This window comes from Crocodylus siamensis, chromosome 12 (genome assembly GCF_052110815.1).
Source record: "Crocodylus siamensis isolate JL-2025a chromosome 12, ASM5211081v1, whole genome shotgun sequence".
Classification (NCBI taxonomy): domain Eukaryota; kingdom Metazoa; phylum Chordata; order Crocodylia; family Crocodylidae; genus Crocodylus; species Crocodylus siamensis.
Genome location: NC_143406.1, coordinates 46,024,311 through 46,050,282, shown reverse-complemented (window position 1 = coordinate 46,050,282; position 25,972 = coordinate 46,024,311). Strand labels below are relative to the sequence as shown.

The 25,972-nt window shown below is 47.2% G+C and overlaps 1 protein-coding gene across 9 annotated transcripts in view; it reads left to right on the top strand.

Annotated features, from left to right (window-relative positions):
• Window positions 1-25,972, top strand: part of TOM1L2 (target of myb1 like 2 membrane trafficking protein) — a 55,048-nt gene that overhangs the window by 16,155 nt on the left and 12,921 nt on the right. For 4 of the 9 annotated variants that reach the window (XM_090023221.1, XM_090023220.1, XM_090023224.1 and 1 more), the window contains exons 2-12: window positions 4,179-4,263; window positions 5,495-5,573; window positions 7,459-7,608; window positions 11,872-12,006; window positions 12,959-13,117; window positions 13,848-13,964; window positions 17,765-17,898; window positions 18,230-18,278; window positions 18,804-18,927; window positions 19,983-20,100; window positions 22,681-22,756. In XM_090023221.1, the coding sequence (XP_089879347.1) occupies window positions 4,179-4,263; window positions 5,495-5,573; window positions 7,459-7,608; window positions 11,872-12,006; window positions 12,959-13,117; window positions 13,848-13,964; window positions 17,765-17,898; window positions 18,230-18,278; window positions 18,804-18,927; window positions 19,983-20,100; window positions 22,681-22,756 (1,226 nt within the window). Of the gene's footprint in view, window positions 1-4,178; window positions 4,264-5,494; window positions 5,574-7,458; window positions 7,609-11,871; window positions 12,007-12,958; window positions 13,118-13,847; window positions 13,965-17,764; window positions 17,899-18,229; window positions 18,279-18,803; window positions 18,928-19,982; window positions 20,101-22,680; window positions 22,759-25,130; window positions 25,216-25,972 lie in introns of all 9 variants that reach the window. The other 5 variants (XM_090023228.1, XM_090023226.1, XM_090023227.1 and 2 more) reach the window with 2 other exon arrangements.

Genomic DNA, 25,972 nt, shown 5'->3' with positions numbered 1-25,972 from the left:
ACCAAGATCCCAGAAAGCCTTAGTTTGGTCCATGCTGCCAAGCATTGCACAGCTGGCCATAACTGGCAGCCTTTGCTCATGGGAAGACTCAACTGAAGGGAAGAGATAGCAAGAACCCGCTCATATTGTAGCTGGCTTTATCCACTGCTGTGTGTTACAACCAAGAGTGAAAATTATGCTATTCTGAGGTCTCACAGTTAATTAAACCGGTCCTGGATCCCTTCATTAAAGTGCTGCTGGAAACAAAGACCACTGATGACAGGATAAAGTTTTTAGACCTGCAGCCCTGTAGCTACCAGCAGTAGAAATCAGTGCCTTCTCATTGTTTGAATGCCTAAAAGTCATCGAACGTCTTGGTTCCTGGGAACCTGGGGATGGTTTGAAGTGAGATCTGAATTGCTTTCTCCCTTCTCCCCCATTTGCATTTTTCTTGCACACGTAGGTGTTGTGATTGGGCATAAGTGTCCAGAATCGCTCGATGAGCATGGCGAGATTCTGCACGTACAAAGATACCGTGTGTTTTCCACATTACCCAGCACTAATGTCAGACTAAAGATCTGCTTTGCAAAGACATTCTGGTCTTCACGCTAGGGTCAACACACATGTAAATACATCCCTCCCTTTCTGTAGGTGGGTTATATTTTGGGCAGGACTGAACATTTTCAAGTGCTGCCCGATAGCATCACTTTCACCTCCCTTTCCAGCTGCTGCCTGGCGCCTACCGTGGGTGAGCCTTGGGACCAAGAGGAGCATCGTTCAGAGTGCTCTCTAGCCCAGTCGGGGCTACTGTGACCATTCAGCTAGTGCAGGGGTCCACAGTATGTAGACAAGATCCTGCATCTGCAAAAACTTGGCATCTCAGTCCAGTTCTTATCACGAGTGTTTCTCGGACTTGCCGCAGCAGCCAGCATTTTTATTGGCAACTTAAGCGGAGGGAGCAGAGGTCAAGTATGGAGACCTGAACAAGCCCTTATACTCATCAGTAGCATCTTTCCAGCTGTCTATGGGCAGAGCAGTGAAGGGGAAGCTTTCCTTGCTGCTGTCTGAGCTGTGTCTGACCCAAGGGAAATGGAGAAGGTTGTTTCTCCAGGAATGTCAGCAGCACTGAAACGGAGCCTTAGACCGGAAGTCCTCCAGGCTGAGCAGGAAAGGGTTTTGGGTTATGCAATAGGTGACCTCTGGTACACTCCCTGTCAGCTCTTATTTGTTAATAGGATGCTGCTGAGCAGGGTTTGAAATAAGGCAGGGCTCAGCCTGAAGGAGAAGCAGCTTTCTGTCTTTGCAGTTCAGCACAAGAACACTCCCAGCTCCTCCTGCTGTATGGGCACATCACGGAGACATCTCCCATGCCAGACTGGGATGGGCGAGCAGGGGCTTGGCTTGGAGGGGGTGTGCACAGAGCCATGCGCCTGAGAGACCTTTGCTGAGCTGTGCTCTGACTGCTACAGAACGGGCAGGGCTGGGCCAGCTCCTAACCCTCAACTAACGTTACCTGCCAGAGGGCAGAGGGTTAAACAGCTTTTCCAAGATGCCAGTGGCAGAGTGGGATTGGAAATCCAGCGTTTCTGAGTCCTCTGTGCTATGACATCTAACATGTGGCAGTGACAAGAGCTGCAGAGAACAGGTGTTACCAACTGCAAACTGGCACAGGTTGCCTTCCCTGGGCCGGGGCATGGGAGACTGATGCTGGCCCCAGATGCTGTCTGTGTGCCACGCAGTCAAAGCATCTCATAAAACAGGGATGGGCAACCTGTAGCACGGGCAGCTGTGCGCGTGGCATGCAGCAGATCGGGGAAGGAGCAGTGAACACAGTGGCAGATAGGGCAGGGAGCAGATTGGAGTGGCACTTGGGGAGGCTTAATTTGTGGTGCACCTGCCCAAAAGGTTGCCCCCCACCATCATGAAGGATTCCATTTACCTCTGCCCCTTTCTTTTCCCTGTCCTGGCTGTCACATGAACCTCCCAAATAACTTCTTAGAGGGCTGCTGGCTATGCCTAAGGCCTGTGCAGGCATTTGCCAGTCAGGATGTGCTGCAGCACTCTCAGGATGGTGGGCGTATAGCTGCTTTCCCAGGGTAGCACCCACAGGTGCACTCCTGCAGGGAAAGCATGCCATTCTCAGGTTTCTGGTCCCTGCAGTAGGTTTGGGAAGCAGACGGGCCCTGCCAGTGCTACCAAGCAAACTGTTTCTTGCCCTGTTTGAGGGGAAGTCCCAGGTCCGTGCATAGCTCTCACCTACTGACCTTCCCAGCCTTTAAAAGCATCTTTAACATTGCTAGTAAGATTCTGCAGTTTTCCAGATGGCAGCCAGGGAGTCCCTTTCCCCAGAGAGCCGTTCTGCAGAGGATGGCGAGTTTATACCAGGCAGCGGTTTGATGGCGTGATTTGGGAATTGGGAATCTGTCCCGGAGGATTAGAGGCACTTGGGACCATGACTACTGCTAATACTGCTTCAGTTGCAGCATGCATGAGACCGTAACTCACTGTGAGGACAGCGGTGTAAGGGCTGGGATGTAAGCGGCCTGGAGGAACAGGGGGTAGACTAGTATCTGAGCTAGCAAGGAATCTAAATCCGGGCTAAGGCTGTGCAAAAGGGTTTGGACCGAGAAGTCCGAGTCAATTCCTAATCGGTAGTTATGTCCAGACAGTGCCAGAGATCAGGAGATAGGGAGTCCAGAACACGTGGGAGCAGGAGCAAAGTATGGGCGTCCAAGGCAGGGTGTCAGGCATGGAGCAGAAAAGCCTGAATGAAGGGCCTGGGCTCACATACTAGACTCAGGTCTACTCTGCAGCCCCTGAGCTCAACCCTTGCCTCTTGTACCACTCTGATGCCAGGTGGTCCGTCCGGGTGAGAGGGCCGATCACCTTCTAATAAGTGGTTTCACAACCATCAGCTGTGTCCAAGCAGTACGTGCACTTCGGGTAAGCCATCGCTAACTATCAAATCTGACCCATCTCCATGTGCTGGGGACCGGGGCACACTGCGACTCTGGAAACCCTGTAGCCACAGAAGGAAAGACCATGCCTTTAGCCCAGGGGGTTTCTCCCGTGGGCCATTAGATCTTCTCCCCAAAGGCACTAAGATGTTCTCACGCTGTCCGTGCCCTGACGTCAGCTCTCCAGTTCAGTCCTGACTATGATTTCTTTAAAAAATCCTCTGGGAAAATGCTGCCCTCATACAAGGCTGTGGCAGCAGCCAGATCCTTTATGGGCTTGGAATAAATATTTGGGCTGAGATTTATCTTGGCAAAATGCCTGCGTGATGCTGGCACGTGGCTGAGAATCTTAGAGTCCTCTGAAAACTGTCCTCTGTGCGGTGAGCCATCTCTGCTTGCATTGCAGCAGGTTAGAAAGAGCGAGCGAGGGTAACAGCAGCATGAGCCAGGTGATACTTTTTTCTAGGCCAGGGTGAAGAAAATAGATAATTGTTTTGGCCTGTTGACAAGTTTGAGTCCCAGCCCTACCTGTACCTCTCTTTTCACGCTTTGGCCATTTAGCTGGTGCATTATGTGATTCAGGGCTTCTCCTGTGTGCATGAGAGAGAGATGATCACAGATGTAATTTTTAATTCTTAAAAAAACTGGCACAAGGGGCACCGATCCTGGAAGCCATCAGCATCTAGCGTGTGTCTCTGCTTTAGAGGAAAGAAGAACACAAGCTTTTTGTGTCTTCCCCGTCCTTTGCCCAGTGGGTGCCCCACATTTACTGCCCTGTCCATTGTGGCCAAGGGGTTAAGTGGTTGAAAGAAAGGCTTGCAAATGTTGAAACCCACTATTAAAATTTCAGAGGATTGAAAGAAGCAGCTGGAGATCTTGAGGGAGCACAGAGCCCAATACGTTCCAGTCTCAGACTGGCTTGCTATAAAGTGGATTGCTCCCCACACCACAGGGGAAGGCCCCAAAAACCCATGGTCCATGGCATTTTGTCCAGGGTGGCAGGATACCTTCTTGTGGATATTGAGTGGCTCACAGAAATAATTTTCCTCCTGACCCCTGCGTTAGGAAAGTGGACATGATGCTCCTCGTGATAGAAGAGAGAGACCTGGGAAATGTTTCCCTGGCCCCTGATGTGGGGCATGCTGAGCTTGTGCAGGGGGCCTAGTAATTGGAGATGTTATGAACTACAGACATGTAATCAAAGCAAAATGAAAGAAATTCTTGTCTCTTTTTACTTCACAGAAAAGGCCACGGATGGCTCCCTGCAGAGCGAAGATTGGACACTGAACATGGAGATCTGTGACATTATCAATGAGACAGAAGAAGGGTATGTGCTGATGCAGAGAGCTGGGGGCGTTCAGGGCATTCACGCTTTCATCTTTCACAGGCTGGGAGGTGCAGTCTGCTAGGGCACAGGCATTCCTAGTGCTGAAGCCAGGTTTGAGACTGCAGATGACTTGTCTGGTCTCCTGGTCCCAAAACAACATCAGCTGGCTTCAGAAAGCCAAGGCGTCAGGTAGCACTCCATGCTGCAGGTCTCTGCTCCGGGAAGACAGAGGCCTGGAGTAACATGGGAGGTTGCAGGTCGGGACTAAGATCCATTAGAAAAGTTTTCTGTAACAGCACTAGCCTTTTCCCTGTAATTCCTGGGATGATCCATACGGGATGTATTAAATGTGCCACCATGGCACTTACTGAGCCTGTACTTCCAAGGGTCCAGGTTGCAGCAGTCTCATGACTTCCAAGTTCCTGCAACATATAGTGCCACTAAATCCTGAGGTTTAAATGGGGGTTCCTCTGGTGTCTCCCCTTTTGGCACACACAAGAGCCAGGCGGTTTGCCCCAAGCACCAGGACTGGTTTCACTGGTGTCTCCCCAGCAGTCAACTTCCTGCTATTGCAGGGGCCTCAGGCATTTCTTGGTGTTGTTCCTGCTCTCTGCCAAGAGACTTACAGTTTAGGTTTTTTGAAGACTAAAAGCACTTGGCCTGATTTGGGGTTTTTGGGAGAATCACAGTGGCCTGTATTATGCAGGTTAGACCAGGCGACTGGATGGTCCCACTTGACCTTTCTGGCTATAATTTCTTTATAGACTAGAGAAGTCAGGCTGGAAGGGACCTCCAGAAGTCACCTAGTCCAACCCCTTACCTGAAGCAGGGATTATCCCTATCCAAACTTCCTATAATATCCATAATCTAACCACTTAGTAAAATTACTATCAACCGTGATACAACACAAGACATAAAACCCTAATCTGCCACAGGTAAAGCAGGGGGATGATGGGAGGCAATGTCTTACTTGTATAAAAGTCTATTAATGTGTGCTGAAGAGATCCCAGGTTGAGGGCCTGCCCCCCAATACAGAGAAAGGCTATATTTTCTTACCTCATCACATAACTGTAGAAGACTTTGTGGGTATATTCCTGTGCCATGTTTCAAGTAATCATAGTTAAGTTCACACATGCTTGTGTCCAGGAGTTAGGGGCCTCTGATGTCCCTTTCAGCTGCGGAGTGAAAAGTTTCCTTGAGCTTTCTTTAAAGATGGTTGTTTCTCCTTTAGTCCCAAGGATGCCATCCGTGCGTTGAAGAAGAGGCTGAATGGAAATAAAAATTACCGAGAAGTGATGCTGGCTCTGACAGTGAGTGGGGTGAACTGGGGTCCCGTGGTGGCTGCAGGGACTGCCCTCCATGTTTTCCCTTCACCCTCCCCAGCTGGCTTTGAAAGGTGTATACCCTGCCTTAACTGCCCTTGCTCTGTCAGCTCCTCCTCTCCCTCAGGAAGCATTACTGTAGCTCAAGTCGGGTGGAGGTTTGCTTTTGTCCAGGCTTCTACCTACAGTGATAAGTGAGGAAACTTAGGGCTGAAGCAGAGCCCCTTTTAGGCTTTTTTGCCTACTGGCACTTCCCTCTTCCCAGTTGTTCCTCCACTCCTGGGCCTTAGCCATACGCATATGTGCAAATGAACGTGGTGAGCTTACCATATCATTCATCAGCGTCATATAACCAACTTGCCTGATGAATGAATCTGCATGCAAGACGTGCTGAGTTAAATCACATCAGCAGAAATTACTTGAAGGAAGTGATTTGGTTCTACACATTCACCCAGCACCAGACGAGTGCCTGATCATTTGCCAGTGACATCTGCTGATTTCTTTAGCAAGGAGTTTTTGAGTAAAAAGGCTTTATTGGGTGATGTGGCAGACTGAAATGTGTGCTGGTGGGTGGGTTTTGCATTTCATGAAGGCAAAAGAGAAATACCGACGTCCTAAATTAACATACGGTCATGCACCTCTCACGCAAATCTTGCTATTGCCCTTAAGTCCTAAACATGCCTAAGATGAAACCCTGTTTTAATAGACTAGTCCATTGTTACCTCTTCCTTGCCCTGGCTTGTCATCCTGAGAATTGCCAAGTTCTGGTGTTTGTTCCTTAAAGACCAAAAAAGGATACATAATTATCTGCTGTCCATTGAAAATGGACTCATGGCTGCAAGTCCACAGGCTTCAGCCTGTATCAGCGGTTCTAAGGACATCAGCTGAAGCAGTGGGGACAATTATGAGCACCTCTACTATACATATATTATAACTGCAGCAACCAGTAACTGTGTGGTGGTATTTATCTCCACATGTATCATGTCTTCATAGATGAGTCAATAGTACAGTTGAATGACAAAGAGAATTACTTCAGCTAGCTAGGTGGAAAAAATTAATTTAAGCACAACCTTTCAGAGCATTTAATGGGGAATGCTGTGAAGGGCTAAAGATATTTCAGCTTAATTCCCATATATACATTTTCATATATAGGAATGAAATCTGGGCCAGTTACATTTCAGGAGCATGGAAAATGGCTGGACTCCACAAATACATGTGAGCCTCACTCTAACAGGACATACATGTTACATGCTCTGGCTGTAATACTCAGTGTATTGAAGCCTGCAGGGTGAATTGTCAAAGTCAGCATGTTTGAAAGTGGAAGGAACTTTCCCATTTCTTTACTCTGGGGGCAAGACAAGTTGGGACAGACAGGTGTTGGGGGTGTTAATGCTAGTGACTCGATTCATTACAAGTTTGAATTCAGTTTGAAAAAGGAAAGGGCTCTGGGATGAGTCATATTTTTCTGCATCTCTTGGACCTGAAGGCATCATTTCTAGTGCTGCTGTCTCATCAGCTGAACACTTTTGTTGACTGATGTGTGAAAGCAAAGGACCAAGATTACAAGTGGGAACTATGAGAGCAAGCTATGTTTGAGCTACGTCATGTTTCTGCTAATGCAGGATTGCTACCTTTTGGGGCAATTAATAAAGCGACTGGTTTGCATTGTTCTGTTGAAGGTGACCGAAAGCTATAAACGAATTTCTAGCTGTGTGTGCAAAGATGGAAGCTATCCAGGGATACCTAGGAGGAGGAAGGGGGAACCAGGAAAGTGGGATTAGCTGTCCCCAAAGTGTTTCTTTTAACCAGGTGACCTCTTCCCCTTGTGTGCATGATCAAGCCTTTGGTCCATCAGCGGATGCCTTCATTTCAGGTACTGGAAACTTGTGTGAAGAACTGTGGCCATCGCTTCCACGTCCTCGTGGCAAACCGTGACTTCATAGATGGCGTCTTGGTGAAAATCATCTCGCCCAAGAACAACCCCCCCACCATCGTACAGGATAAAGTACTAGCGCTCATTCAGGTATGCAAGTCACCTTCCAGGCAACAGCTTTGAATTAGGGGCTGCATGCCCAAGTGCTGTACAGGATGAGCATATAGGCAGAGCTAAACATAACAAGCAATTTGCTTTTAATAAGCGAATGACTACCCCAGAGTAATATTGGGGAGACTCTGTTTTATGGCAAGAAGGTACAGGGGGGAAATGTCTTCTAGAGCCTAAATACATAGGCAAGTACTGTGCTGATAAGAGGGGGGTTTTCTTTTTTTTTTTTTAAGTGATGGGTAAGTGGTCTGTTGGTTAGATCCAGAAGATGCAGCCCATATTGTGCCTCCAGCTCTGTGATGGACTTTGTATGAGGTTAGACAAATCATTTGAGGGCCTAACCCTGCCCTCGTTAAAGTCAGTGCGAAGACCCTTGATTTCTCTGATGCCAAGAGCAGTGCACTGAACTCCTCATGCTTTTTCCTCATTTGTAAGATGAGATGGCTTTCTTGCTTTTGCAGCAGACTTTGAGATCCTTTGACGAAAGATATGCATAGAACTGCAAAGAATTATACAGGGTCTAACACACTGACTTTCACGTTCCCTCTGCTTGCTCTACAACAGCAGCAGCACATACCTGAACACTGTCGCTAGCCCTCCCTGCCACCTTTTCCTTTTGTGCTGCATAGAAATAAAACTGTTAATTTCCAATCCTGCTAGAAACACATGGGGAAGCACTGGCAGTTGCCTGGAGGCTATGTGACAATCATAGGAAGCTCTGTCTGTGAGTTCTACCCAGCTGTTACAAACACCAGAGGGTAAAACACTCTGTGTCTGTGTGAGAGACAGATTCTGCAGAGGTGCTGCAGTTCTCCTGGGAATATGTTTCTAGGCATACAAAGCAATTTTTTAAATGTGTTTTTCATTTTAATTTGAGGAGTAAAACATGCCAGTGAGCAATGAAATGCTTCAGCAGTTGGAAGCACAAACACACAGCTGGCCTATATATAATGCACGACTTATTAATTGAATTAAAGCAGGAAGCAAGCTAGGTGGGAGACCTGGATGCGCCTTTCCTAGGGGCTTCAGGGTCTCCCTCCCACTTCATGGCTATCTCTGTACATTAATGCATGTTAGTAGACTGTGTTAAATGAGGCTTGTTGGTCTGAGTGAGCCCGGGGTGTTGACTCTCTTGGGTATAAAGCTAAGAGGTGACGTCACTGAACGATAATATTGTATTAAGCCGTTTGTGGAAACTGTGGGCACTTGTCACTGTTGGGTCTTTGCCGTGTCATTTTGGAGGATGTTGGCCAATTTATCCCCCAGATCTAAATGAGTTCTCACCCATTAGTAAATCAAAGCCAAACAGTGATTGCAACATTTACTGTGAGTCCTTGTGATTGCTTCAATCTGTAGGCCAAGCCTGGGTGCAGTGGGGTTAGAAGGCTTTATTGGTTTGGTTTGTGCACTAAGTGCCTTTTGGTACAAACAGCCTGGCATCTGTAAGGAGCAGCCTGCGGTTGGCTCCCACACATAGACCTGTTTCTCTAGAGGTGGTGGGTGACTCTGATTCAAGGGGAGTGAATGCAGAAGCCTTCAGCGCCAACAGGCATGTGCGAATGCGGGGGACACCTGTGTGGCCAAGTAGTTAGCTGTGCTTCCAGACTTCACCCTTTGGACATCCTGCAGTTGGAGGTTGCTCTTGTTTTCTATTCTGTAGAGTTGCTTCTATCCCCAGGTCTGCTATAGTGTTTGCTTACACAGTATTTGTTCTTCCCTACAGTATAATATTAGGGAGTATTAGTACCTGCCAAGGTAACAAACTAACAGCCCAGCCTAGAATATCAGAGGGTGCTGTGCACACATCTGTCTTCAGACAGCTATTCTTCTGCTCCAGGGTGTTTTCCCAGCACAGATGCAAGGTGGGGATGGCTTTACCTAATGACTTGGTTGAGTTCAGATTTATTTTTCAGCTGAATGACTTTTATAGCTGTAGTTTCATTAGCACACATTACACGGAGCTTTCCCCTCTCTTACTTCCACTCAACAGAGTCCATGGAAACTACCCTTTGCATTCCCCTTGCAAGAGGGTGCATGCTGTCTCAAGAGTTCTCGCGTTCTTGCCTCTCCCATGGGAGAGTAACAGTATGAAAAACAATAAGCCATGATGAGACTATGCAGAAGCACAATGAACTTAGTTGGCGGTACCTGTATGGAAGCGGTTGTGCTGGAAAGCTGGGTCTGTGGCTAAATGGTTGTAAATATGGCCTTTTGTTCATCTAACTGGCTTAGGCATTGATGTCAGTCCCAGCAGGTACCTGTCCACATCTTTGGGCTTGTAAATACCTAGGTAAGCCTGGCCGTAGCACCCAGTGATCTGGATTCAGTTCCCAACTTTGTCACAAACTTCATTGGACTTGCACCAAGTCCCTAGTCTCCTTGCTTTTGCTGTTTCTTAGGGTTTTAAATTGGACTAATGCCACTTCTGTCTGTCTTGCTTAGCTCTACTGTAAATCTGTCAGGACAAGAACTGATTTACTATGCACATGTACAACACCTAGCACACTGTGGCTTGGTTTTGGCTGTAGGTGCTGCAGTAAAGCAAATAACATCCTGACGAAGCTAATCGTTGAAGCAGGGTAGGTGGAAAGGCTGTTACCCGATAACTTTTACACATTTTTTTCTTTGTTCATTTGGTGTCAGGCTTGGTAATACTGCACATTGGACATGTCACATAGCATGGCTATTGTGTGGGCCAATTCCAGTGCTCTCAAAGAGAGGGCTTATGCTACACCTCCATGTCACTAATGGCACTAAGGATTAGCCATTCAGCAGCTACAGGGGACAATGGGGGAGGCCAGTTCTTGCTGTCCAGGTGAAAGATGGACCCTCAATAAAGCAGGCTGAAGTGGAAAGGCCGAGTGGAGAGAATGGAGGGGACCATGCGGCATGGGGCATCTCAAAGCCAGAGCAGCATGTGTGCAGGTGTGACGCATCTCTCTAGGTGCAAAGAGAAGAGGCCAAATAAGCAGATGAGCTGGGGTGATGTGAGGTTGCCAGTGAAACCTGGAGTATGATGATGTCTCTTCTTGATGGGCCAGACAGGAGTTTGTGCATCAGTCCAACGCAATTGTGGTACCTGCCTAAGCACGAGACTTTGCTGTTGCTAAACAGAGCTCATTTAACCCATTTCTTTGTATCCTCCCCATTGATGGTCTATGGAGAGGCAGAGTGTAGAAACGAGTTTCAGAGGGCCTCTCACATAAATTAAAAACACCAAGACAAAGATAGAGTTACCTGTGTGGCGAGGATGCTTCTGCTGTAATTAAGGAAGCTTCCTTGAGACTGACCTTTCAAGCCACAGTGGTTCGTACCCAGCGCAGCTCGGGTTTCTCGTGCTGCAGAAGGATTGGTGGGACTCTCGCGTGGCATCTGAGCAATTGATGCAATTAATTTACTTAAGCAGTGTTGGGAAGCAGAACCACTAGCCTCCAAGTGATGATGGATTGCTCCCTGTGCAGGCAGGGTGCAAAATACAATTTCCTAGAAGCGAGCAGAGCCAGAGCGTAAGTAAAATATTTAATCTGCTTTCTAATCTAGTTTATCCTCCCTGATTGTTATTTCCCCCCTTGTGAAAGGTGGCTGAAAATCACATTTTCGGGATGGAAATAACTGAAGGATGATTGCAGCAAACAACTGTGATGAGCAGCTGCGTGCAGCTTTCTCTGATCTAACGCTAGCTCTCTGATCCAATGGTAGCACTTTACCTTTTGCTGTAGCAGAGCAGCAGCCAGGGGAACCAAATACAATGTTTGGCTTGTTACAGAAGAACCTGAGAGATGTTTTTGCGCTCATGCTTAGATCCTCCTTGGCAGCAAATGACAATGCTTTGCAGAGCAAGGCCAAGTGGCCAAAGGCTTTCTACCTTCTGGATCCTATTAAAACAGATTCTTCCCTCTAAGAGTCTACTGTGGGTCTAAACCTGTGAAGTAGGAGGAAAAGGTCAATGCTTCACCAAATGTATCTAAAAAGGAACATTTCTGGGACTTGGGTTTCATGAATCTGCCTGTGTTAACTGGTATGTGAACTTCTAAGCACTGACTCACCATTTACTTTAGATTCACTCTTGATTGTCTTAGTAGCAACTCAGTCTTTCAGAGCAGATCTAGTAATTAAAGCTTCAAATAAGAATGAAATGCATGAGCGCTCTTCTTGATTGGATCTGCATTGTAGGGTGGGAGAGCAAGAGGGGGACTTTGGTGCTCACTTGAAAGACTTATGAACAATCTGCATGTTTTCCAGGCTTGGGCAGATGCATTTCGCAGCAGCCCTGATCTCACTGGAGTAGTGCATATTTATGAGGAACTCAAACGAAAAGGGATCGAGTTTCCCATGGCAGATCTTGATGCGCTCTCTCCAATACACACACCACAGAGGGTAAGTTATCCCTGGAAAAACAAAACTGCTGTATAAAGATCATGGGATAATTCTTCTGTTTCCGCTGGTGACTTCTTACGGTGCAGAGAACTTGCTTAACCCCAGGGGGACTCTTTAACAGCAAGAGAGAATGGAAAAGAATAAGGCAAGGGGGGTTGACAGGCTGTTAAACTACCAGAATCTCTTCTCTCGAGTCAGATGTCAACCCAGAGGGGAGACAGTTTGAAGAAGATTCGCAGACTTGTCTTGGTTCACCAGATGGTCACACAAACTAAACTACCATGCTTAGAAAATGTCCTAGCAAATATCTGTTGTTGAGATTCAGTTTATTTCCTCCCCAGAGAGGGCAGCTTTCCTGTTAGGACCCCCTACGGTGAACCAGGAACAAAGAGGGCCTGTCTTGCAAAGGTTCTTGGCACCCGCAGCTCTAATTGATTTGACTAGGAGCGCCAAGTTCCCTGTATCTTCAAAAGGCAGGTCTGCAACCTTGAGCTTGTTGTCCTGTTGGAAAGTAAACTGATTGCCCATAAAATATTTGGATTCTTCACTGTGGAAATCCTGAGTCAGTGCAATGATGTGGCTGTGAATTTAAGGGCACATAGCCAGGAAACTCACAGTTCCCACAGCAAAATGAGTTACCTGCAGTACATACAGAGCGTGTGATTTTGCAGCATGTCACTTGATTTCGAAGCAAAATATATTTTGTCCTGTCGCTTGTTTTTTTTTTATTTGGCTTCTTGCCTTTCTTGTGGAGGGAAACTGAACTGAAAATCTGAGAGTTAGTGCAGAAGGGATGAGCGAGGATTATCACAGCCATTCCCCAGGCATGGTCTGACATGGTAGCGCATGCTTGTTGTGATGCTCCGATCTGTATCTGGGATCAGGACCTGGAGCAGATGCTGCCACAGCTCTGGCCTGAACTCTTTTTTTTTTTTTTTTTCTCACATGGCAGAGTGTTCCTGAAGTGGATCCTGCAGCCACTATGCCCACGTCCCAGTCCCAGCAAAGGATGAGCACCAGTTCATATTCATCACCTTCTCCCACAGTCTACTCAGCTCCTCAGACTCCACCATTGAATGTGACTGGTCCTATCACTGCCAATTCTGAACAGGTACCGGGATGAGACGTTCTTGGTTCAGTGAATCAAACTAGCTGTCTCTTCTCGCAGGCATTTTAGTTCTGAGTTGCAGGTGCAGCCTAGATCTGCTTCCCTTCAGGAGTCTTTTCTGCTGTCTGGACTGTGAAATCTTGTCCTAGGTGCACACACATGCATCCTCCATTACTTCATGTACCCTGCAGACTTCAAGTTGTATCTGTGCCACCTTTGTGCCATGCACAGAAGTGCTGCTTCAAAGTCCTACTCACACCTGATTAGCAAGTGCCAGTCCTAGGACGTGGATCTCACGCTACTTTCCCGTCCACTGGCCAGTGTTTCCTCTCTGACAAGAAAGAAAGGCCACTGCATAGTAGAGGAGCCACACCAGGACCTCCTGCCCCTTTCGTCTCTTCTGCCTGCCTTGTGAGAGCGGCACAGCATTTTCCTAGCATCACTCTGTTTTTTAGCTTCTGTTCCCATCTGAGCAGAACACAGCTGGCTCTGTCACAGTGATGAATTGTCCTCCATAGCATCTTCCTCCATCACTGTAATAACATTCTCTCTAGGGGAAACTTTTTTTGCTCCATCATGATATGTTGTAGCCTTGTTCTCATCTCCAGTGACGGGCATCAGATGTCAAGTCAATCGAGAGAAGCAAGGAGATCGGAGAGCTGTTTCTTGACAATATTCTGTTCTAAGGCCAGAAGGTAACATGGTCCTTGCTTTTCCTCCTCCCTAAAAACAGATTGCCCGGCTGCGCAGCGAGCTGGATATTGTTCGTGGGAACACAAAAGTGATGTCTGAGATGCTGACAGAGATGGTCCCAGGACAGGAGGATTCATCCGATCTAGAGTTACTACAAGTAAGTGCATTTCCTGATAAATCCCTTCCAGCTGCTTGGGACGGTAAAGTTTTGTTTTCCTACAGTCCTGTATCTGTTCCTCGGGTTGCCTGGCTTCCATGTTGGTGTCCTGTGTCTGGGCTCCAAATAACAGTATCCTCCTAAAAGCAGTCTTTGAAGGTGTTTCCCCCACCTTGGGTTTTTCTATTGTGTGAAATAAACCCTTAAATCTCAACCTGTCCTCATTGATCGCATATTCTAAACCTTTTTTTTTTTTTTTTTTGACATAAGAATTATATTGCCTCATGACACTTTATGGTCCACTGTACCCCCACTGCTTCTTCCTTGTAGTAATTACAAAGCCAGTTATTTCCCATTTGTATTGGTGCATTTGTATCTTCCTCTCTTTAAGGTGCATACTTTGCAAATGTCTTTATGGAATTTCATCTAATTGGTTTTGGACCATTTCTCCAGTTATCAAGCTAATTTTTAATTCTGATTATGTCCTCTGAAGTGCTTGCCATATGCCCCAGCTTGGCATCATCCATACATTTATAGGTATTTTTTATAGTTAATTACTCAATTAATTAATTCATTAGTATTGTATAGCTATGGACCCAGGACAGACCTCTCCAGGACCCTACTTGGTAGGTCCAATTTGATGGTGAACTGTCAATAAATACTCTTTGAATATGGATTTTCAATCACTTGTGTATCCCTTTAAAATAAATTAATGTAGACCATGTTTCCATACCTTGTTTGTGAGAAGCTGGGTCAGAAGTCTTACCAAAGTCAAAATATATCAACTCTACTGCTCATCCCATCCACTAGTCTAGTTACCGTATTGAAGAAGAAAGTTAGATCAGTTTGCCATAATTTTCCCTTGACACTCCATACTGGCTGTTTTTTATCACTCGTTGTCCTCATGATGCTTATAATTGGGTTGTTCCAGTAACTTTCTGAGTACTGAGACTTACTGGCCTATAATTCTCCAGGTCTGTCTTTTCCTCCACTTAAAGCCAGGCAAAGTATTTACTGTTCCCCAATCGTCTGGGTCCTTTATGAGTTCTCAGAGATAATCATAATAGTGCAAAGATTTGTGTCATATTCTTCAAATACTTTAGGAAAAATTTTATTGAGCCCTGCTGATTAGAAGGTATTCAGCGCATCTAGATATTCATTAATCTATTCTTTTTTAGTTAGGCCTTGGCTGTGCTCATGTTAAACATCCGGTCACAATTAGCCCTTTTTATGAAGATTGAAGAAAAACTGGCATTGAACACTTAAACCGTCTCCATGTTGTCTGTTGCCACCTTTATAATGATAAAAATTGCCCAGTCCTGGCAGAGCAAATACCCATCCTGTCTCAAGTGGGTTAAATATTGCCTAGAAAGATTGTAGACTCTATCATTTGAAGTCTCTTTCCAGATGGTGAGGGCTTATTGTAAGAACCACTTGGTGTGATGTTTTGTGGTCTGAGTAAAGCAGGATGTCACGCTGAATGATCAGCAGGGTCCCTTCTGACTTTAAAAACCCTCTGAATCAGGTGACAAGGTCCTGTTCCAGTTCCTTTTGTGGTAGCACTTCAAGTAAGTTCCTATCTCTGGCTTCACGTCTCATTCTCCAGGCCAGCTGTGGCTGAGGGAACATCTGGGCAGTGTCAGCTGAGCTGGGGAATAAGGCAACATGGCACCAAGGAGGAGGTATCTACTCGCTGGGGTTTACAGTCTTGCTCTCCAGCTGTTCGAGTGTGCCTTCCCTTGCCTTCCAAAGTGTCATCTCCTCAGCTGGCCGGGAGGTAGAATGGGCACGGAGAGCAGCAAAGCTGGAGGGAGGCTGGGAGCCGCTTTCTGTGATGCACCAGAGTTTGAAGTCCGTCCAAAAACTGGTCTGTCCTACAGAGCAGTAGCGTGTGCCTGTCTCAGAGCCACATGGCAGCTGATGAAAGACTTTACAATAAAGAGCCTTTCAGCTTCGAACCGTTTGGGTTGGACTGTGATCAGAAAAAAAAGCAGCTTCCAGGAAACCATGGTGGACTCTGAGAGCACAGAATAACTCGCCTACATTTATAGACAGCCAGAGAAATCGTGCCTGCGTAATCTGACAATACGTTTTTAAGGTGAGAAGAAATGATCGTGAAGTGTGACTGGTTCTCGCTGACAGATGCAGCCTAAGTCTGAATCACAGAGCAGGCGAGAGATTGAGAGAGAGGCTATTTTTTGATGACAAGGGGCACGGTTAGCCTTTTGAAGGCAGAAAGGCCTCATATGTGAGGCTCTTTGCTTTGAGGTGGTATATAGTCATCCTCCTTAAATAATTCCTGACATTTTCCTCACAATGAAATGTAAACAGCCTCCTTGAGAGCCACGTCTGAGCAGAATAGACAGGTCCTGTCAGCCCTCCCTGTACGGCAGTGAGCGAGCCTCTGAAATGTCACAATCTGCTTCTAAAGTGATGGGATCAAACGTGACACTGGAGAACGCATTCCTCAAGCTGCCAAGGCAGCTGGATTGCATTAGGTGAAATTTATCCAGGGCTTAGGATGTCAGACCAAGCAAGGCAAACAATCACATTTTTGCTTTCACCCTGAAGGTTATGTACCACCAAGACATCCTTGTTTAGTGCAGAGCTTTCTATCTGCAGAGAGACGGGAGGGATGGGAGAGGGGCCCAAATTACCCAAATGTCTGGGCTTGTTCAAGGAAGCCCCAGGCCGCCTTGGTGGGGCTGGCTTTTCCGTCCAGCTTCCTCGGGTAAGTTTCCCAACACATCCGTTTTGAGCCATACACTCGAAATTCTCCATGCTCAGAGACCTGGCAGAGGTGGACAAGTTTGCCAAATAATTGGTGGTGGCAGGGGTCTCATGAGAAGCACCCAGCTAAGGCTTGCTTAGGCGTGAGAGGTTTCCACAGTACAGCTCAGGGCAGGTCTAGCCTGCAAGGTTTTCAAGTTAACTTTTCCTTGCCTTTCCTTAATCACTTGAGGCCTTGGGTTGCACAGTGACACCAAGGAGACCGTCCTGCTCAAGGCTGCATGGTCCTGTTATCCAGAATACTTCTAAGCACATGTTTCAAGGAGGTCTTGCTTGTGCAGCCTCTTTGCTTTATATGTACCTTCCTTTTCCAAGAAGCAGGAGTGTCTTTTCACTGTACCAAGCCTCACCAGTGCCAAATAACAACAGTCCCTTTCCAGTACCCCTTTCATTTTTAGCAACAATGCTAACCAGGTACTTTGATACACTGTGTTGCTAAGCAGAAAACCTGGATATTGAAGGAAAATGTTGTCTAGTTTTGGAGGCTGTGGCATTCAAATGCTTTATACTCAAGTTTCCATGAAAGTAATCCTTAGGTATTCCATGTGTAAGAATCGCTGTGATGCTTTTATGGTTGAAGAACATGTGTGCTGAGCTATATGTAGGCCCTCAAGATTTTGAGCACCTCTGCCCTGTATTCTACCAGGTACAGAGTGACGTTCAGCCTTCCAGTGTTTGCGATCTTGGGGTTTCTCAGCTGATAGAGATGTTCCCGCTGGTATATCCAACCCAAAAAATGGGTGGATGCCAGGAAGGAGATTAAATAGGGGAGAGATCACTCTAGAGATATCTGGTTTGATGCCCTCCCTGTATAGCATCCACTTCTGCCACTGTCAGGAATAGGATACTGGGCTAGGTGGATCATTGATCTACTCAGTATGACACTGCTTATGTTCTTATGACGGAGAACTCGGAGTCAGGAATGCAGGTGGCGGTGAAGGGAGCACAAGCTGATCTGCTTGTTTCTTGCAGGTTGTCAGGATTCATGCCTATGCAATTTACTCCCTTAGGAGCTGAACCGGACCTGTAGAGCTATGCAGCAGAGGATTGTGGAACTTATCTCGCGAGTGTCCAATGAAGAGGTGACAGAGGAACTGCTGCATGTGAACGATGACTTAAATAACGTCTTCCTTCGATATGAGAGGTGAGGGGACCCTTTACCACAGTACTGCCTTCTCACCTGGGCTGGGTGCAGAACAGGGTAGGCGACAGAAAAGGTTCATCATAGGTTCAGATGATGAAACATAGAAAAAAAAATCAGGGGAACCGGACCGTAAGAAAAGGTGCATAAAGTGGTAGTTCTCCATCATCCTCACCAGCCATTTTTCCCCCCGACTCAAGATTTTCAGATATTGGTCTTAAAAGCTGCTACAATTTTGTCCTAGCTAATGAATTTTAGTTTTCTTATACTTGCTTTTTTTCCCCCCAAGATTTGTATGTGGGTTTCATAATCTCCTGACTTTGTTTTGTGACAGGTTTGAACGGTACAGGTCAGGCCGGTCAGCACAAAATGCCAGTAATGGGGTAAGTATCTAATTAATCTCCTCTCATCATGCAGCACAGCCAGAGCAAACTCCTGCCTGCTGTCGGCAGTGTCCCTTTAGTCACAGGGAAGAGTGTGTATTTCTGGAAGTGATTTGTTTTTCATGTGGAAGATAAAGGTTATCTTGCACTCCACCCTGCTTCCTGTCCAAAGCTGGAGGTGGTGGGGAAACAGAAGGGAACTTCACTCATTCCAAGGTGATCTTTGAACCTGGCAAAAAACCTTTTCAGGACTGTGTTGAGTGGGATAACATCATAGACACAAGTGAAGCAGTGAGCTGAGGCTGTTGTTCAGACACTTGTCCAGCAAGAGAGCAGAAGTATCTTTTCTCTTCTTCCACTGTGTTTATTATCCTACAGTCTAAGCCACTAATTAACATACTTCCATTCGGAACAGCTGCCCAGAAAGGGCATGTTAGGAAGCACACACCATTCTCATGTTCCCTTGTCTCTCCTAATATGACTGCCAGGAATCTCACCTACATGTAATTTTGATTATCCTAACAGGTGCTGAACGAGGTGACGGAGGATAACTTAATAGATTTGGGCCCTGGCTCCCCAGCCGTGGTGAGCCCAATGGTGGGAAGCACGGCCCCCCCACCCTCGCTTTCCTCGCAGCTTGCAGGGCTTGGTAAGCGTCCGCTTTTGCAAAGCGTGTTTCAACGCAGAGCAGCAGTGGCATGGACCACTCCCTAGTTGTTCTGGGGTGACCTTACAGTTGGATCAGCAGGTGTTAGCAAGCACAGTGAACTGTTTTTGAGGTAGTTTTAGTGGTAACATCTTGGTACCACAAAGAAGCATATATGAAAAGTGTCAGCCATCAGACAAAGCAGGGGAAAAGGAGGCAGATCTGGGTTCTGCTCCGACACATATGAAGCTGTGAAGCCTTTGGGGTATTCATTTATCTTCTGTGCTGCCACTCTCCTATCAGGATGTTCCTTCACTGCACCGGATCTAAGAAACAGCAAAACTGAGGAATGGGGGGAGAAAAGGCAGTTTTCTGCTACTCACAGGGGTTGTCTTCTACAGTGGCAGTTCCCAGACTAGAGGTCACAACCCAGAATGGGTCCCTGTGCTTGACACACATTCAGCTCCCCTGGGTGGGGTCAGACTGGAAGCCAAGTTGAGCATGCCCCAGGCTGGGGTTGCAGCCCAAAAGCCTGGTCTAGAGCATGCTTCCTGCTCTAATCCCTGCCTCTCCTGGAACAGAGGGGGGATCTCTATCCACACTGCTTAGGGTGAAAAGAGAAACTGTCAGTTCCTCTGCACAGCCAAGGCTGTGGTTAATCCTGTCTCTACCACAGCTTGGACAAAACCTAAGTGATGCCCCATCTCTGCTCTGTACAACACTGACCATCAGTTAGTTCACTGAAGGCCGACATTTGTGGCAGCCCTGCACCCTCCCTGAGTGCTATTCTGATCCCTTTCCCAGCCCCATTTGCTGCTCTGCTTTCTGCTCCCTGTCCTGTCGGCCACCGTACAGCCTGTCCCCTCCCCAGCCTTCCACATGCCACACACACACAGGTACTTATGCCACTTGCAGCACCCATGCCACAGGCTGCCTACCCTGATCTAGTTGATGGTATAACCGTTCCACACTGCTATGTTTCCTGTACAACCAGGACTGTGGTACTTGGCTGTGTTTCACCGTTAGCTGGTCCTCTTAGGCTCTGTCTCTTGTTGTAGACTTGGGTACAAACAGCGTCAGTGGAACGCTCAGCTCCCTACAACACTGCAACCCTCGGGATGACTTTGACATGTTTGCACAGACAAGAGGCAGCTCCTTGGCTGATCAGCGGAAGAGGTATGTGGCTATTTGTTTTTAATGCTCTTTAAATTGCTGGCACTGGTATTCCCTGGGAACACAAATCTGAAAGCTCTTCAGTACAAAACCACTTTGTCGTCTGGATTGATGTGGATTTTGCGCTCTTAATGTACTTAATGTCAACTTCCTCCTGCTAGACTTCAGATTATTTGAGGGTGTGGGGAGGCTGTTTTTGCTCTGGGCTAGAGTCCATTATTGATTGGCTCAATAATTTCAGGTCCCATCTTGCTTGGCCTCTCCATTTACCAGCAGACTAGAAATCGAGAAAGGCAGTTGCTTGTATTCTTTCTACGGGGTGGGTTTATAGTAAATCTTCCCTCCTTTGGGCAGTCCTCAAGATATTGGAGCATTAGAGGGAACCTTAAGGGACTGGCAATGGGTTTACTGCCTTTCATCTCAAATTCTGCATGGGTCTGTAATGACTGATATGACTACCAACAGTCTGGACGCTGAATTGCCATCTCACCCTTCGGGCTCAAGATCGAGGCAAGTTGGCTGGATATGAAGAAGCTTGCTCAACTGCTGCTGTTCTTTCCTTATTTGTAGGAAGATAAGACTTTTACCCCTAGAGATGCCAATCTGACACTTCCGCAGTCCTTAAGTAGGCAAGAATTTTTTAATGGAAGAGAACCCAGTGCTCTTATTCTTTGATCCAACCATGTTCAACCTTCTGGATGAGCAGTGTAGGGAAGGTCAGTGGGCCAGATGCCATGGTTCAATCCTGGGGCTGGATCCAGCATAAGGTCAGCAGGGTCAGTCTGTGGGTGCAGTCTGGCACACCAGATCTAGGCAGGGAGTAAACCCCACACGCTGACGCAAGGGTGCATGTATTCCAGCTCATGGGGATCCCACAGGTCCAAAGCAATGACAGCAGGGAGTGGTAGTGTTGTTAACTGCTGTAGATCTGGAACCTGCAGCAATTCATGCTGCCACTGTGTTTCTGCTGCCAAGTTTCTGGATCTATGGGAAGCCCTACAGGCCCAGAAGACATGGCCCCATGAGCTGGATTCAGCCTGCTGGCCAGAGGTTGAACACAACTGCTTTAATTCACTCATCTCCTCCCAGCATCAAAATAATGTATCCTATGGTTGTCTCCCCACCAGCACTCTTCCTGGTTCAAATTCAAGGAAAAGCTGGTGGCATCAGAGACTTGGGGGCCCAAGTATTATGACATGGATTGCACCAATACCTTGTCAACCTGCTAAAACAGCTTCACTCTTCACCTCTTAGTTTCACCTGTGACCCCATTCAGCTCCTCTGTTCTGCTAGGGGGAAACAGCCTTCTCTGAGCAAAGCCCAAGTCTAGAAGATTCCAGCCAGTGAATTACATCCAAGGAGTCCTTGCAGGCAGGATTGTACAGCGCAGTGTGCAAGTATAGCCACCCTGCTTCAGATGCTGTATGCAGAGGTGCAATTTTAGCACTGTGCACTGCTGAATTTCTCTAAGCCTGGCGAAGCATGTAGCAGAGGGGTCTCAGTCCAGGCCCCTTACCAGTGTCTGTTGTAATAAATGAGTGTGAACCTGCACTCTAGGGACCCAGGTGTAACTACATCCACTGTAAAGGCAAGCTGGAGATTGGGGATCTTGTAGGAGAAGCAAATACCAGAAAGGAAAGCACTACACCTAGTTAGTCATGGAGCTCCACCCAGTGGCTGATTTATGGGTAGGTGCTATTAGCTTGAAGGTTGATTGCTTCTCCCTGTATGGTGGAAAAGCAAGGATTCCTCAGATCACCTCTTGTGTGCCTCTTCTAGAGTAATTCTGAGTAACATTTTAGGAGCCCAATCTCTCAGAAGAGGATCTGGATCTGGGGAACTGACTCAGTGCTTTCTCCCGCCTCCTTGTGTCTTTCTCTCTCCTGCTGATAACTGTGACCACCTCTCCACCCACTCATCGCTCCTCAACTCCTTTTAACTTGTCAGCTTCCTAATAAAGTCTTTCCTCCCCTTCCCTGGAATCGCTCTGCTGGCACACCCTCCACATCAAATTCACACTTCTCCTCACCATCTTCACATAAACATGTTTTCTCTATCTGCTCTGGTCCCTTTACTGGCTCCCTTGATGTTGCCTTCTCCTGTAATCCTTTCCATGTGCTCTGCTGTGCTCTCTCCTACATTTGCGTCTTTTCTGAGCTGATCTGTAAAGCTGTTACCCCTCGTTTAAATCCCCCCAAGAAGGTCTTTGGTATAACAATATCTGTAAGATGCACGCTGATGTCTGGTCTCCTTGTTTAAAAACACATAACTGTCTCCTGCATAGCTCTGCACCCACCTGGGTAATGTTGCATTATCATTCCTTTGCTGGCTTGGCACCCCCTGCTCTTGTGTGTCATGTACAACTTGCTGCATCATGCCTGAAATCACTGGGTAATTTCCCCGGGACAGAGTGCGTGTTCTTATCTCTGTTGGGAAGCACTTCACATGCTAGGCCATTGCAAAAATAACCAGCCTGATTCCAATGGCAAACAAAGCAATCAGATCAGAACCCAATATGTTTGCTCTGGCATGTGGTGGTGGCTGGATGTATATGCGTTGTGTGTGTGTGTTCCTTTGTTGCAGTGTGACGTATGAGGATCCACAGGCCGTCAAAGGACTGGCATCTGCTCTGGATGTTCGAAAACAGAACACAGGAGGGGTAGGTCACTGCCTTGCATTACTGCCCTCAGCAGCAGGCCTTCCAGGGCAATGTTTTACAGAGCTAAGAGCAACGATGCTGCTCTCTAGACATCTGGGTTTGAGCTAGACTTTTAATGGGCATTCTGCCAGTGACCCAGAGGGCAGCGCTGTCCCTTGCATTTCAAATTGATGCTGATGAGGCTGTTTGGAAGACTATCTAAGAAAAAGTACCTGCCTGGTCATGATTTCCAAAAAGAAGGGCAAGTTAGCATGCCCAGCGTACAAAGCCAGAGGGGGGGATTGCTTCTGTCACATGGCCTCTGCCGGGATGCCCGGTGCTTTGACAGGAGTTGCCACAGAAACAAGTGCGTGGATCACGTTCTGGGAACGCACTCGATGAAAGGTAGTGCAGGCGGCCGTTCTGGCACGTTCGAGCCAGCCCCAGCAGGAATCGAGGCTGAGTTAGGAATGAGGGAAATTCCCAGGCATCTCCCCAAGCCACCTTTTTAAAGCCCTTCCCTCCTGCAATGCTTGGTGTTCGCTGATGGCTGATGAAGTTCAGAGCCGGCTCAGAGACTAACCTTGCCCCAGAGCCACCGCTAGGGAGCATGGAAGAGCCAGTGTAATGTGCACTTTTTCCCATCCCCCACAGTTCCCTTTTCCAAGCTCTCTCACATGCAGACGAATTGCAAAATATTCTTTGGCTACAGGCCGCCCCAGACAGCTTTCACTTGGAGCGGGTGAGAGTCTGTATCCAAGTCAGGCCAGAGGTGCCCAGCCACTTGCCGCTGCTTTGACTACAGCGGGGACTAGAATAGCATAGGGGGCTAGTGAGGAGATTGGGGTAAACTGGTCCATCCCGTCCTTGTTACTGGTTATCTTTGGACCTACCACCAGCAAGTGCTGATGCGTGCTGCATGTTAGCCCTGGGCCACTGTGGCTTTTCCACTGATGGCTCAGGGCTTATGTCCTCCTTCATTAGTACTTCATTTAATCCTGCTTCAGGCGCTGATGCAACTTGTCACACACACCAGTGTAGCTGTTACCTTGCCCGAAGTGTTGTCAGTTCAAAGAACCACATCCTAAGCTAATCTGACTGGTCAAAGTATATGAAGGAGCCACTTGCTTGGATTATTGAACTTTGGACCTGGGATGTTATAGCTCAGACTTTCGATCTCTTTCCAAAGGTCCTGATGAGATGACTGCATCTGTAATATGTTCACTGCTGTCTTAGGAAGAGACTTAAACCCTGAGCAGCTAAGAGTTGCAGTGTTTTGAAGTGAGGCTGATGGGTGTTTCTTCTTAGAAGAGATAATCCAGTGATTTTTTGGATGGTTTCAACCCCAACTGAAATAGTAGGAATGAAGTTAAAGGCAGTTTCTAGCTCTCTGTAAATTAATGTGCCATTTGGTTAGGACAGAAGGCCAACTGAAGGAGATTTCACTTATAGCACACTCAGGAAGGGTCGGAGGCTATTACAGCTAGTTCTCCTTAGGCTTCTTATTCCAGTAGTTATCTGAAGTTAAAATTCCTCTTAGCAGCCTCTTGAATAGTGGTCCATGGAGGAAGACTGGTCATGTAGCATTGGCTGTCCTTGATTACAGCTACTAAATCATACTGAACGGCAGCCAAAAATATATAATTTCTCTCCCGTGACTTTTCCCTGGTGGGAGTCGCAGTGGTGGTCACCAAGACGTTGGATGGACACAACTGGGACAGCAGGTGTCTGTCCATGCTATCTGTTCATCGGAGAAGTTGAGGTGATTCCACTTTTCACATGCTCCCTGGCCCAAGTCTTGAAATGACATACTTTGACGTAAGCCCTATTAAGTTACGAGGGTCTTAAGTGCATCCCGTAAAGGCTTCTGAAATGCCTTATCCAGCTGGGATTCTTCACTTGTCACGGCTGTCATATCCTTCAGAGGTGAGGACTTAAGGTGAAGAGATTGGCATTGTGTCTGGAGACCAAGAAAAATGGGAGGAGGGATGAATTTGAGTATAACCTCCATAAATGAGGAGAAATTCCAGAATGGCTTGCATCTGACATCCCTGTAAGGTCTGGCTGACTTGTGAGTCACGGTCAAATTGTCGATATCCTTCCCTTCTAAGGAAAACACAAAACACCAGCCTCGCTTCTTGTCGGTTGTCATCTTTTTAAAAATAGCAGCATGGCAGAAAGAGTAAGTTTGTGCAACCCACTGGATGGCACAGGAAGGGCTGGGACTCTTCTGCGCAGCCAGCTGGGGAGGAAGAGGAGGAGGAGGGCTGAGTGGGAGGTGGCTGTGTGGAGTGGCTGCCAGCAGCGGTGCCCCTCGGCGCTGCACACGGTTGTTTTACTGCTCTTGTGTCTGTTCCGTCCTTATGGGTGTTGCTGTGGTTTCTCTCTTTATGGACTTTCTGTTCTCGACACAGAGGAGAGGTAAAGGTGGGAGCTCAGACATGGAGCCCATAGACAAGTGGCTAATTACACAAGGAATGGTGAGAATGTCACCAGTAAAATGAACCCTGTTGCCCACCCCAGTTCCTTACATAGAATAACCATCCTCTGTGTACCTCTCACCCAGCCTACTGATCAAACACAAATCAGACAGTACAAGGACTTTGCTTCCCACCCACCTAATTTTCTAGGGGAAGGGGAAAGAGTAATTATGGGGGGCGAGGGGTGTGTCCTTCAATTATTTCTGTGCTGCCCAGAACCTGAGAGACGGGACTGGAGGGCCTGTTTGTTCCTTTTACTGTCTCGATTTATAGATGCAGTATCCACTTTTCAAGGATAAACACAAGTTCCACGTACATAATCCAGGGGTGGGACATCTCCCATGGTCCTAGTAGCCCAGCCCTGCAGCACTGGACTCCATGGGGTGCTATAAACACAGGCTGCAGGATCAAACTTCATTAGACAAAACAGCAATAAAAAAGGTGCTTCTCTGCGTGCTCCTCTCTCCCTGCGTATTTGAAAACACGGGTGGTGTTCACAAGCTCTGGCAAGCATCATTTTGGGGAGTTCTGGTTGAATTAGGAGGATGTAATGCAGTGTCTCCACCTCCTGCAATTTCATGGCAAGTCATAGATGGTAAGGCTGGAAGTCCAGTGACACCAGTCTGTTCACTTAAATCACCAGCTTCTGAGGTTCAGTGAGAATCTGAGCATCCGAATACAGTCACAGAGAAAGCTTTAAAATAATAACTTAAGTGCAACCCAAAGGCTCCAAACCAGGGTGGAAGGGCATAAGGAG